Here is a 14,638-nt window from a genome sequence, read left to right on the forward strand (position 1 = left end):
TCCGTATACTTGTATCAGTGTTATGTATAATGGTTTTGCTTGAATGAACATACTCATCAAATTTAGAAATAACTATCATGGTACCCCATGAAGTGACTTAACTTATATAGTAAAGAGGTAGCAAGGAGCTAGCATGTGGTACCTATATATGCTAGAAAAAAATCAATTTCATAGCATTATACAAATAAATCTTGATAAAAACAATGTTTGACACTATATAATAAGTTATATTTCATTCTACGGCCTCAAAAGCGCAGAGAATTATCAGTAGAGCAGAGAGCTCGCATAAAAGCTTTACGTGATGCTGGTTGAACCATTGGACAAATTGCTGCTGAATTGAAATGCTTCCCAAACAGTGTCATGTACACCCTAGATCGTGAGATGGAGACAGGTTAATTTGAAAATAGATAAGGAATAGACAAAACTCCTAAACTCAATAATATCGAAATAGAAGAAAACTGCCACCGATCTCAAATTATATCAAATATGATATAAACAACCACGTACTCAATGACAGAAAAGTGTCCAGTTTACATTATCAAGAAGACTCAATGATAATTGAATATGTGGTTGTTCATCAGTTAAAAAATCTTTACTTCTAACTCCAAATATTGTCAAGAGACTGAAATGTGTTATCAAGTACAAAAACTGGACTGTTGATGATTGAAAAAGGTTGTTATGGATAGATGAGTCCCAGCTTAAAATATCTGATTTAAAGCGAAAGTTGTACGTACATTCGATAGAAGAAAGGCAAAAAATATTTACTTCAATGCATAGCATCTATTACGAATCATGGGAAAACCAATGTGATGGTTTGAAAGGGGGGCGTTTTACTGCTGAGATGACAGGAAATATTTGCAAAATAGATGAAATACTGGACAAGAAGATAATGACCCTAAACACTCATCCAACCTATACAAAAATTACTTAGATAAGAAAGAAGAGGCTGGAGTTATTCAAATGATGCAATGGTCTCTTCAGAGCCCCGATTTTTATCCAATTTAATAGATCAGGAATTCGATAGATCGAAACCTTGACAAATCAAAAGTTACTTCCAAAAACGCTTTGATTGCATTTGCATAAATATTTGAAGTAATCAAATTATTGATTTTACAATTCCATATTTATTTTTATACTTCATGCTATAAATGTGAATTCCATTTATCAGCTTTTGAAGTTTAATGTTTATTTTCTAAAAATAAAATATTTGTCTTCGTCCTACAAAAAAGTACACTATTAAACCTCTTATTACGATGATTTTTACAGCGATTTTCAGTGTGCAAGTGAAATGACATCCACAGCCAATAGAAATTACAAATACGTACTTCCTTGAATAAGTGTGAGTTTTCTATCAAAAGCGTGTTTCTGCTTTTGTACAACGTGGTTTAAATATCACTTTTTTCACAAAATGTCAACGACACAGTAAGGCACTTATGTTCTATCATCAGATTATTACATGAAGAATTCTCCTTATGCGTAACATCTCCGTTTTCTGTAAGAATTGCACACAAAATATTTTCATCACTCGCAAATGTCCATTTTGTGTCCTGTTAATACACAAAATATTATCCTAACTTATAACATCTTATTGTTATGTTAGATTAGTACGCACTCAATGAATTACCCTGATTTGCGAGATATTCATATTCTATTGTTTCAAGGGTATTTTAGGCAGTACAGGTTTACAGACAGGCTGGAAAGCTGAAATTTAAGAACATAACACTGAATCTGGTACGGTTTTCAGAGATATAGGAATACGCTTATTTCAGATCATCAATGCAAAAGTGACATTTTGTGTTTCAAGTTATAGTTGATATGTAAACAAAACATCGCATTACAGAACTTCATCAACAGCAAAGATAGAACCACTTAACCAGTTTTAACTAAAATAATTAGATAATTATTATTTTTAGCACAAATACAAGTCAATAAAACAATAATATCAGTTTTGTAATTTGTTCTTAAGTATTTCATAAGATATCACATTTGAAGTGATATAAAGAGTTTGTCAGCGACACACAAAACAAACACTATCCTTAAATAACGTATCCTAAATCACAAAACCCTCAGTAAATGTCTTAAACATTGTGTTCAGTAACATGTTTTAAACATTGTGTTTTATTAAACACAAGTTTCAAGTAAAGAACGGGTTTAGTATTCTAAATAAACATTTTCCTTAGTTGTAATATAATCATCATAGTTGCAAGTTGTAATACAGCGATATGTCTATGGACTTACAACGTCAGAAACCGGGTTTAGATACCCGTTGTTGATAGAGCACAGACAGCTCAATTTATAGCTTTGTGCATGATTCTAATCATACAGTTGTTTTAATTTTCAAACGTCAAAAACATTTAGTATTTTCATTAAACACTCATCAATTGAAGTTATAATTTCGCCCCCCCCCCCTCCAGTGTCACAGCGGTATATCTGCGGACTCACCAGTAAAAATCGATTTTTCAATACCCGTGGTGGGCGCAGCACAGATAACCTCTTGTGCACCTTTGTGCTTGATTCTTAACAAACAAAAAATTATAACTTCTGGGCCCTCTATGCAAGTTGTCAGGCATGTCCAAGCTATTATGGTGTTCGACTAGTAATCTGAGAGTACGGACTCGAATCCCCGTCACGTCAAACATGGTCGTCTTTTCAGCCGTGGAGGACGTTATAAATGTGACGCTCAATCCCACTATTCGTTGGTAAAAGAATAGCTCAATAGTTGTCGGTGAATGGTGCTCACTAACCACCTTCCCGTTAATCTTACACTGCTAAATTAGAGTGAGCTACGTGAAAAGAAGATGGATTTCAACTAGGTGAAATCTGCCCGAGAATCATCGATGATGTATCAACATCCAGGGTTTTCACCGGTCATAGCTTATTCATTATTCAGTAAAATAATTACGTCATAAAATTACATTCATTGAAGTAAATTTTTAATGAGATTTTTTTTTTGTATGTTTGTTTATTCTTTAGGTACAAAGCTACACAACACCATTTGTGCTGTGTCTACTACGGGCATTGAAAGTTGGTTTTTAGCGTCATAAGTCCTTCAGCCTTAAGGTTCAACCGTTAGAAAGCCTTAAGGTTCAACCGTTAGAAAGCCTTTTTATTTGTAAGTACTTCAACACTTTGTCATAGGTTGTATAGACGGCACCGAATGTCAGAATAGCAGCAGCAACAACAAAAACAATTATTGTATTCTGTTCGCGAGATTGATGACATATTGATCCAAGTTGATTTCAAACATCTAAGTCATTTCACCTTACTGCTCTTTGATGTCGCGCGAGTAGAAGTATAAGAAAAGATGTAATACTGGTTTTCGTGCTAAAGTGTACGATACACAGCGAACATTTCGAAAGAATTAGATTTTATTACAGAGTGAACGGCGATTCGAGAAAGTGTGTTCGCGGAAAACGAAATTCATATGATAACCTGTAGCTGTACGTTTGTTATTAAGCAAAATTCAATTTAAAAGGACACTATACGAAAAAGTTAAAGGATTTTGCGGATCAGCTCCGTTTCCTCCTTAGTTGCTTAGATAGGGCATTCACTCTGTGGTTGCCTAGCTACAGGTTTATAATAAAACTAAATTTGAAAATGTGACGTAATTTGTTGTTGTTTTGAATTAAGCACAAAGCTACACAATGGGTTATCTGTGCTCTGCCCAACACAGGTATCGAAACCTGGATTTTAGCGTTGTAAGTCCGCACCCATACCGCTGAGCCACTGGGGAGCGTGTGACGTAATAAAAATAAATTACACCCAAGCAAACACAGTATTGTTTAGGAATATCTGCTTTGGTGTATATTTAAATCGCAGTGTTGGGAAAAATAATTTATTACTGCTAAAAAAAAGGGTTTTGGGTTTTTTTTAATGATATACTATTTGTGTTACAAAAACGGGATAATTTATGAATGTTGGTTTTTATACCATTTTTAACAATCTTATATAACATTTTGTACCTGAATATAAAAATGCTTAAAATGAAAATTATGGCGGATATACATATGCTGAAAGCAGTTAAATTGAGCAATAATATATGTATTGTTTGCCTCTTTTGAATTTCGCGCAAAGCTACACGAGGACTATCTGCGCTAGCCGTTCCTAATTTAGCAGTGTAAGCATAGAGGGAAGGCAGCTAGTCATCACTCCTCACCACCAACTCTTGCGCTACTCTTTCACTAACGAATAGTGGGATTGATCGTTACATTATAACGACCCCACGGCTGAAAGGGTGAGCATGTTTGGTGCGACGGGGATTCGAACCTGTGACCCTCGGACTAAGAGGCGAGTGCCTTAATCACCTGGCCATTCCGGAGCGCAATCTGTGCATATATAGGAAGTAGTTATAATAAACAATTCACTGTGTGTGTTTGTGTGTGTGTACAAAAATGACGTGGAAATTTTACCAAAAGTTATAGAAAAGTTAGTCTCAAATTTAGACACCCAAGGTTTCTCTGAACACAAAACAGTAAATATGCAAACATTTCCAACCTTCGAAATAAACAACCGAACGTCATTTGCAATAGAAAGTAAAATAAATTAGGTTTTCTAAAAAACAGGATAACAGTTACAGAAGAAGATGGAACAAATAAAACAGGATAACAGTGACAGAAGAAGATGGAACAAATAAACCAGGATAACAGTGACAGAAGAAGATGGAACAAATAAAACAGGATAACAGTGACAGAAGAAGATGGAACAAATGCTACAGGATAAGAGTTACGGAAGAGGATAAAATAAATAAAACAGGATAAGAGTTACAGAAGAAGATGGAGCAAATAAAACAGGAAAACAGTTACAGAAGAGGATGAAATAAATAAAACAGTATAACAGTTACAGAAGAGGATGAAACAAATAAAACAGGAAAACAGTTATAGAAGAGGATGAAACAAATAAAACAGGAAAACAGTTACAGAAGAGGATGAAATAAATAAAACAGTATAACAGTTACAGAAGAGGATGAAACAAATAAAACAGGAAAACAGTTACAGAAGAGGATGAAACAAATAAAACAGTATAACAGTTACAGAAGAGGATGGAACAAATAATACAGGATAACATTTATTGAAAAGGATAGAGCAAATGCAGGCTATGGAAATCTAACAAATAAAAATGCATTGGAAAAAAAAAAGAACTAGCTACCAAAACAAGTAATTATTAACAAGTCCGTTGTAAAAATGGTAAACTGTTTGGGGCTAACAATGTAGGCAGAGCTTTAGAACCAATAATAAAATAAAATGAAAGATTATATTAATTATAAGAATTTAATAAAGGTTATTTCTAGCCCAAAACAACTGAGAGTTAAAAGAATGAATAAATGTAAATATTATAACTTGTATTTTATATACTACATACTGATCAAACAATGATACAAAGCACTGAGCGCGTGTGAAAAGAAGAATTTATTAATTAATAAAAGCTGGGATAAAACTGTATTTGGTTTCAGAAATGTACTTATATGCTCATATATTTATACTATCTGAAATTAATATAAATAAAGATGAATTTTACACATATGAATTGTAAAATATTAATCTCTTTTAAATAAAATTTCACATCGAAAGATAAGGTTGTTTTTTTATGGAAACGAGCTACTATGTGTAAATATAAAAGAAAACATGTATACAGCAGAAATTATTTATTTTACGTTACATAATAATAATTAATTTGTTTGTTTTTAATTTCGCGCAAAGCTACTCGAGGGCTATCTGCGCTAGCTGTCCCTAATTTAGTAGTGTAAGACTAGATGGAAGACAGGTAGTCATCACCACCTACCGCTAACTCTTGGGCTACTCTTTTACCAACGAATAGTGGGATTAACTGTCACATTATAACGCCCCCACAGCTGAAAGGGCGAACATGTTTGGTGTGATGAGGATTCGAACCCGCGACCCTCAGATTATGAGTCGAACGCATTAACCCACCTGGCCAGGCTGGGCACGCTTTGAGCTTTTATACTGTTGGGAAGGCAGTTAGGTAACATCAACCACCTTCAACCATTCAACATTTGTACTCGAAACATAGTGCAAACGATGAACCGTCAAGTTGGAAATCGGTGCTTGATAATAGCTGTATGCTACCACACACAGTTAAAGTAATTAGCTTTAGTAAAGTACGTTCAGGTGTCAGTTATACTGTCTTCAAGATGAGCATTCTGATAATAAATTGCTATTAAAATTTGTGTATGTACTGAAATATTTCGAAACATTAAGATTAATATATGAACATTACTTGGCATGAATTGATGTTTAGGAATCTTGATGCGCAATCTACTGGTTGCGGATTCGGATACCCTTCGCTGAACATACACACCATTTCATCCATGGAGCGTTATTATGTGACGATCGATCTCACTATTCATTAATAAAAGTGAGAGAGCACTATGTAAAAAAGGTAAAGCTAAAAAACTAAGTTATTTTTAATATTGTGGATTTTTAATGTTATTTGGTTTTATCATCTTTACCTTTAGAAATTAACGTTGAATAACAAAAAATAACTAAACTTAATAAGAATGAGGTCTGCTTAAAATAAGATTTTAGGTCTAGAGAAACGGTCAATCCCACTATTCGTTGGTAAAAGAGTAGCCCAAGAGTTGGCGGTGGGTGGTGATGACTAGCTGCCTTCCCTCTATCTTACACTGCTAAATTAGGAACGGCTAGCACAGATAGCCCTCGAGTAGCTTTGTGCGAAATTCCAAAACAAACAAACAAACAGGTCTAGAGAAATATTGAATACAAGTTGAAAGGGTTTATAATTTCACTGTATAGGTCAATTTTAGGCCACATTTGGAGCATTGTGTTCAGTCTTGGGCTTCTCACCTTATTAAAGATGTTTACTTGTTCAGAAAGGCTCAGAAGATGGTTACTGAAATGGTACCTTGGATGAATGCGTTGTCATATGAAGAAAGATCAAAATCCATAAAATTGTTTTCTCTTGAAAAAAGAGTTAGAAGGGATATTATTGAAGTGTTTCAGATAGTAAAGGGAATTGATAATTTTGATGCATCAACATTTTTCACACTTAACAGCTACAAGTATAGAATAAGAGCAGACAAATATACATTTTGGCAAGGTTGAGACAATTTATTTTTCAAATGGAATGAGTTGCCTTCGGATGTCGTAAAAGCAGTAAATTTAAACGAGTTTAAAAGAAAGTTTGGTAGGTAAAGGTAAGAGTTGGCTTTAAATTTGTTTTCTTTTTTATAATTTTTAATAGTTTTAGTTTGGCTTAGAGGATGGGACATCCGAGGTGGATCAACAGGTCCCTTTTCATCCCTAAACATTATGTTATGTTAAAAGAAAAGAGCAAAAAAAGGTGGGGGTGGTTGGTTTTAACTATTTGCCTTTTTTCTACTCTGCCACTGTAAAATTAGAGATGGCGAGCGCAGATAGCCTTTAAGTAGCTTTCCCAAAATTCAAAACAAATCAAATAAAAATTAACGAAATGCTGTAAAAATTGTTTGTTTTTGTTTGTTCATCTAACCGACTCCTTATGATCAAAATTGTTTCAACGGCCAGATTTGAGATCGCTATAATCCGTGCTTAGTGGTCTAATTTTGAAATGCAAACAAAAAGAAATTCATCCAACGAATTCTTCATCAGTGGTTTTGACTTCTACACTTATAATCCAATTGAAAATACAAATAGTGTTTTATATCGCAATCTTTTGATTTCGAAACCCTTTAATGCCAATTCTAGAAATTAAACATTAGACCACGTCCAGTTATCATATAAAATTCTTCAAAAATCACAAAAAGTTAACAAAACATTCAACAGAAAAAAGTTCATTGCAATCAAAATATAATTATTAGAATTCTAAAACTTTGTGTTAATGTTATGGTGAACTTTTATAACAATAACTTATGAAGAGTTGCTTGACAGTTATTGCACAAAATATATATCTAGTTTAGCGTCACATTTATAGATGGCTAGAATATCACAACAGTAAGTTACAATTATCTATTTAATATATCAACAATAAATGACAACTACCGATTCAATATCACAACAATATACAATAAATGGTAATTACTTAGGATCAAAACAATGGCTGACTAATAATGCAGTAATGTAAAAGTCACAAAACTGGCGAACAATGGATCTTTTCGGGCTTAACAAAAAGGCTTAAAATCACGCTTCATTACACATTTCAATAGCATATTTCCACTTTTTGGTATGAGAAATTTGAAAATGGGATGCTTTTCCATGCATGAACATACAGATAACGAAGGGAATGGAGTTTAAGTTCCTAATAAGTATCCATGTAACATTTATATAGTTTATATATGTATATATCTGTGAGTATAATACATAACGTTTAATGACAAAGAACTCACTTTAAAAAAAAAGAACGTTTAACAAATACCTGATGATACATAAGCTTTTCGAAACCTGTACATTGGTAATAAAGTTTCATACAATACTCATTCATACCGTCTTGAGATTTTATTTTATAAAATCCATTGTGTTGTTTACCTAGTTGACAAATTACATAATATTTTATTTGTAAATAAATGTAATATAAAAGCCAAATATGTTCTATGTCTGTCCGTTAACTTTTCGCACATTATTTGATCAGTCTTCACCAAACTTGGCATGGTGACTCCTGTGGGCCTCAGAAGTAACACGGAGGGATCAGAATTATGTCTGTTCTACTGTCACGTCAATACCTTTGGCATACAATAGCTGGATTAAATATGGAGATAGGTTGCTAAATGTAATGGTGAGTAACAAAATCGAATTGGGTACACACATGCCTCACTCTCAGTATTGCTGACGAATAAAAATCATAATAATTGGCTGAAATTCACCATTACGTTTGCTTGGTTGTCAAGGGGATAAACTGAGGGAACATTACAAAATTTTGTCCAATTGTAACCTTACTGATGAATTAAGACTTCAGGGAGGCGGCTGTAGCAAGACGTCTGAGAGAAACTGAAGCATAAAGATGGAAGATTGCAAGAACTACATTTGGTAGCTCGTCACTATGAATCTGAATATGGTATATCAAGAAGCTTTAACTTAGATTGTGCAATGTTTTTTATCTTAAAGGTTTAGATTAAATCTGTTTTTGTTGTACATACAGATGTCTCAATGGGTATACACGTAACTTTATCCACGGGTGAATACAATTCACTCCGCTGTTTACAAAGCACAGTAATTTATTTGTAAATGGATATAAGTAAGTTCACAATATAAAAGTTTTCGCTATCTCATACAAAAAAGATTAATTGTTTTAGTTGATAACTTGCAATGTTTAAAAAAGTCTACCATTTTTATCTTAAGTTACTAATTTTGTAAATTCAAGACGTTTTGCTCAGTTTGCGTTTGAAATTCACAGCTGTAAAGCATTGATTTAACTTCACACATTCTTACCGATTTGATTGAACGTACTAAACTTTTGTGCTTATTTACGACGTTTTGCCAGGATTACCGGAAATTGTGAAGTGGAATACAAAACGGTTCTCGTATCCCACTTGATGATGCCAAATAAACCTAGTGAAACATTGTGAATAAAATAAACAAAGATTTTACCATGTACAACCAATGAAAACTTGTGTTCATTTTAGAAACAGTTTTTTCTCATGTACAACTGTTTTAGTTTACTGTTACCAGTATAAAACTCTATAATGTAAACATAGTTATTGATATTACGGCCGAAAGTAGCGTTGACGATTGTGTTGTCCAGTTAATGAATCATATGATTCTAATAATTATTAGTTATTGTGTAAATTGCATTGCATACTACTACTACGAATAATTATAATAATAGAGTACATTAAATAGGTTATTTCAAAGGTAAGTCCAACTTTTAGTTTCAATTGATATGTGTAGCTTACTTTCATCAGAAATTCTGATAATTAAAAGTAGCATCAATGAAATATATTATCCATGTCTATAATCTTCCTGAAATATGACTGAACTATTATCTAGTTATATATCTCAAACTGAGTTATATTAATAGTAACATGAAATATTTGCATATATATATATATATGTACATGTGTGCAAGTCTTAATATACATTTGTGTATATTTCTGTGTGTGTGTGCGTGTGACTGCTTCTATGAAATTATTACAGGAACAACCAATAGCAAAATGCCATTCACGAAGAATTAAAAAAAGTTTAACAAATTGTTCAATAATATAAAGAAGTTGTTGCACTTCAAAGTTCATTTAAACTTTTGTGCTTATGTATCTGGTATGGTTAGTCTTCTGTGTCCCATGGTGGGATGATATTAATTTTACGGACTTCCAGTGCTAAAATTAATGGTTCGATTCTGTGCGATGACCACAACATATTATTCAGTGTAGCTTCGCTATAAAATAAACTCTTCTCTGTGGTCACATAATTATTTATTTATTTAAGAACTTTGCACAAAGGTATACAGTGGACAATCTGAGCTCTGTATACTGATGGGAATCGAACCCCAACTTTTTGCATTGCAAGTAAGTAAAAGTACTGTTGACCTATCGAAGGTTAAACTGTTACTCCGGTGACTCGAGATTTCTGCTTGAGAAACGGATCGAAACTTCCCTTGGAAGAACATATGAAAAACAAAGGGATGCTCTCAGTAATCAAAATAAAAATGTATATGACCTGTTTGAACCTTTCAACAATATGTACTTTTAATGCGATTAGATATTGTACTTTCTAAAATTATTTTACACAATTTTTCTATTTCCAGTTATTTGTCAGCAACAACAGTATTTCCGAGTTCAGCCTCAAGATAAGGAAGTTATTCAAGGAGAAACTGCTGAAATGCAGTGCCATGTTGCTCATGCATCAGGTGCTGTTCAGTGGAGTAAAGACGGTTTTGTGCTGGGTAAGTTTATTTTAGTAATACACAAAGATATATACAATTTGTTTTGTTCAAGCCTACTTCAAGAAATTATAATGAAAGGTAATACAAATTTTAAAAAACTACATGCTTTTAGGGCTTTTATAGTAAAGAATGTTTCATCCATAACTATACTGTTTTGTGTTAAGTTTTTCATACAAGTGTAAGTCCATAACACATGAAAAAATATAGAAGAAAAATTTAATTAACTGCTTTTATCAAATGTAAAAACTAGTAAGTTATAACAGTCTTACAGATATTGAGTGCATTATATTCAAGCTATTTTTAACTTTGCTACGTCGATGCCATCCACGCCGTCAGTCCGGTCATGTTCTTTCTGACAAACATGGTCCGTGACAATAGCGTTGTTTCTATTGGAAAGGCTCCCTTGTAAGACTTTTATGTTTCTCTTTTTTGGTAACGTTCTGTACTGTGTTCAGTGAAAGAGGACGATTGTTTTCCTGCGCTCTTGTTAATAGCTCGTTCGCGCGGAAATGCGTAAGCTCTGCCTCTGATCACATGGTCGGTATTTCTTGACATGGAATATTATAAACGTCAATTTTGTTCTTCATGGGTAAAACGATGTGAGCACGTGACTTATAACATATTTTCCATATGAAGATCCATCTTGGTAACGTTTCGTACTATTGCTTGGGTTATATGGAAGACTTACCACTGTCTTTAGTGTTAACAATTTTTCGCCTGTTACATGGCGCCGCTGTTTGCTTAACACAGCTACAACACGACTTGCTACAGGTCACTTCTTTTTCAATGTTTCTGGTCACCCAAGTTGATTTATATTCCTTTATTTTTAAATAGCATTAAACGACAAGGAGATTCTTGCCTTAAAAATATAAATATCTGATCTGAAACCATCTGGTCTGACATGGTCAGGTGGTTAGGGTGTTCGATTCGTAACCTGAGAGTCGCAGGTTCGAAACACCGTCATAACAAACATGCCCACCTTTTCAGCCGAGGGAGCATTATAATGATGATCATTCTCACTGTTCGTTAGTAAAAGAGTAGCTCAAGAGTTGGCGGTGGGTGATGATGACTAGCTATCCCTTTCTAGTCTTAAATTGCTAGAGTAAGGAGAGCTGGCGCAAAAGGCTGTCGTGTAGCTTTGCACAAATTTAAAAAGAAGCAAACGGATCCCATCTGTATAATATAAGTGTATGAATAATTTGCTTCAAGGAGGGCTTCTACATACCCTTTTACATACCCTTTCGTTTCCTAAAGTGATCAGTATTCAGTTGTATCACACTACCTTCACAACACCAAATGCCGAAAGCTATTTCCGACACAGGCCGTTTTAACACGACATTATATTATCTGACACACACCGGTATTTTATAAGCGGTGGTTGTCTGGTGTCTTGCTGATTTACATACTCAAAATCCTTTTGATATAACTTCATTTACTTTGTATTCACACCATTCAAATTCCACGAAGTGCAAAGATAATAGACAGAGATGTATTTGCTTCGTAACTGCAAAACTGAATACATTTCGTTGCTCTCTAAAAAATATAAATGAACAAATTATATGTTACAAATCGACCAGTTTTACCTTAGACTTGTTGTGCATTCCCTGCACAAATTAGATTTGCTCGATAATATTGTAAGCTATATTCAGAATCGGCTATTTTTACGAGACGTGAATACTGGAAGTGCTTCACATCACGCAAAGGGATAATATTTAAAAGTATAAACAACTGACAAGTGTTACGTAGTGCGTGTGCTAGCGTTGCATTGTTAAGAAAATACAATAAAAAACCCAAAAGATCCCATGTTGTATAGTTTAGCAGTAGAGTTAGAAAATGTGTTTTTCTCCATATTTTGAATATACAAGTAACATAAAGATAAGTTTAAGTATTACCTTAATTTTAAGTTTTAGAAATATTATAGCTGTAAATTGTATATTATTATTAACTGTAAATATTGCTATGTTCCATTAATGTTTGACTGGTTGTATTGAAGAAATAATCTATGATGTTCATATACATAAACAGAAAACAAAATTGTTTAAGATTTATAGGAAAATAAATCTAACAGCATGAATACAAGGTAACAATTTGTAATACTTAAAGGTAGAAGACCAACTTTTTAGAAAACACAGAAATTAACACATTCCTAACTTTAGTTAAATGATATTTATGAAATATTATAGTTAACGAAACGGGATTTACTAATATTGGTAAACTGAACATGTTGCGTCACAAAAATAGAAAAATAGTTAATTACGAAGCAAATTGGCTTACGTTTTGTATTGTTGACAACAACAACAAAATCTAATTTTCTTTACAAATTAGAGAGAATTCCTGCTTCAATAACAACAACAAAATACCAATGTCGAGTTTCATACACACTGTCACAGAAGCTAGGGAGTTAACTCCAAGAAACTCATCAACAGATTTTTTTAATATTGCATTAAGCGCCACTTCAGTGCGTCTATTGTAAGATAACTTTCTTCTTTCAGCTTATTTCCTAAACTGCACAACTCGGCAACTTAATTAAAAAATGTCTGGAATCCTGTCTTAAATGTAGCACCAAAGCGAAAAAACCACGCCCATCTATCTCGGACTGATTTCATCTCTATCTGAACACAATATGTTTGCCATACAGGTGGACAAATAAAGAAATAGCTGGCATCGTACATACCTGAAAAAAACATACAGATATACTGAGATCAGTCGTTATCCCTTCAATCTATCGTACCCCTGTAAATCAGGCTATAACACGACAGTTAGAGAATCCACGCTGAATATTCACAAAGTTGCATGCTGTTTGTTTCTGGTTTAGTGCTGCTAAACTACACAACAGAGTGTCATCATTTTTTTCTGCATTAGGGATTCTATTTCACACTTTTAGCCTTACATTATGTTATACAAATTTTCTTCCTGGATAGTATGTGTTATTTCTTAATTGCTTATGTTGTAAAAGTACAGAAAATGGCCATTATTCCCTTCAAACTTTGCTTTTGTGACCTGCATAATGAAATTTAGAAGTTAACCTATTTTTTATGTGAAATCGAAAAAATTTGCACATTTTTATTCACATAAAGTCTGAATAAAACAACATATAAATCAAGATTTACATGTATTTATACTAAAGTTATACAAATATGTTTAGAAGTGAGTAGTTTTTCGAGATCTGCGACTGTAATGTAAATCACTTTGACGTATCAGCCCCTAAATATAGTTTTCCATCATGTTTTCGTTATACGCTCCTTGGTAGCGGCGTTCAAAATCCAGTATATCTTGGTGAAAGCGGCCGCCTTGTTCCTCTGAGTATGCTCCCATGTTCTCCTTGAATTTATCAAGATAAGTGTCAAGGATATGGACTTTCAGGGACATCTTGCAGCCCATTTTGCCGTAGTTCTTCACCAGAGCCTCAACCAGTTCCACATAATTTTCGGCCTTGTGATTGCTCAAGAAGCCCCGAACTACTGCGACAAAGCTGTCCCAAGCTTTTTTTTTTTTCCTTCCTACTGAGCTTCTTGGGGAATTCTGTGCACTCCAGGATCTTTATTTGTGGCACAACGAAGACACCAGCTTTGACCTTTGCCTCAGACAGCTTAGGGAAGAAGTCTCGAAAGTACTTGAAGGCTGCAGACTCTTTATCAAGAGCTGTGACAAATTGTTTCATTAGACCCAATGTTATGTGCAATGGTGGGAGTAACACCTTCTGGAGGTCCACTAGTGGCTCACACTTGACATTGCGCCTCCCCGGTCAGTGGTAGTCAGTGCTTTCTGTTGCAGTGCGCTGCACTGTACCTGTTGTCCCAAAGGCAAACAT

At 33.9% G+C, this 14,638-nt stretch overlaps 1 protein-coding gene across 3 annotated transcripts in view; it reads left to right on the plus strand.

The window, feature by feature from the left end:
* The window catches only part of LOC143255374 (nephrin-like), a 220,233-nt gene that overhangs the window by 39,047 nt on the left and 166,548 nt on the right, over window positions 1-14,638 (plus strand). For all 3 annotated transcript variants that reach the window (XM_076510932.1, XM_076510930.1, XM_076510933.1), the window contains exon 2: window positions 10,690-10,827. Coding sequence is in view for 2 of the 3 variants with exons in the window: in XM_076510930.1 (XP_076367045.1) it covers window positions 10,690-10,827 (138 nt within the window). In the remaining variant the exon portion in view is untranslated. The remainder of the gene's footprint in view (window positions 1-10,689; window positions 10,828-14,638) is intronic.

This window comes from Tachypleus tridentatus, chromosome 7, assembly GCF_004210375.1.
Source record: "Tachypleus tridentatus isolate NWPU-2018 chromosome 7, ASM421037v1, whole genome shotgun sequence".
In the NCBI taxonomy this organism is placed as follows: domain Eukaryota; kingdom Metazoa; phylum Arthropoda; class Merostomata; order Xiphosura; family Limulidae; genus Tachypleus; species Tachypleus tridentatus.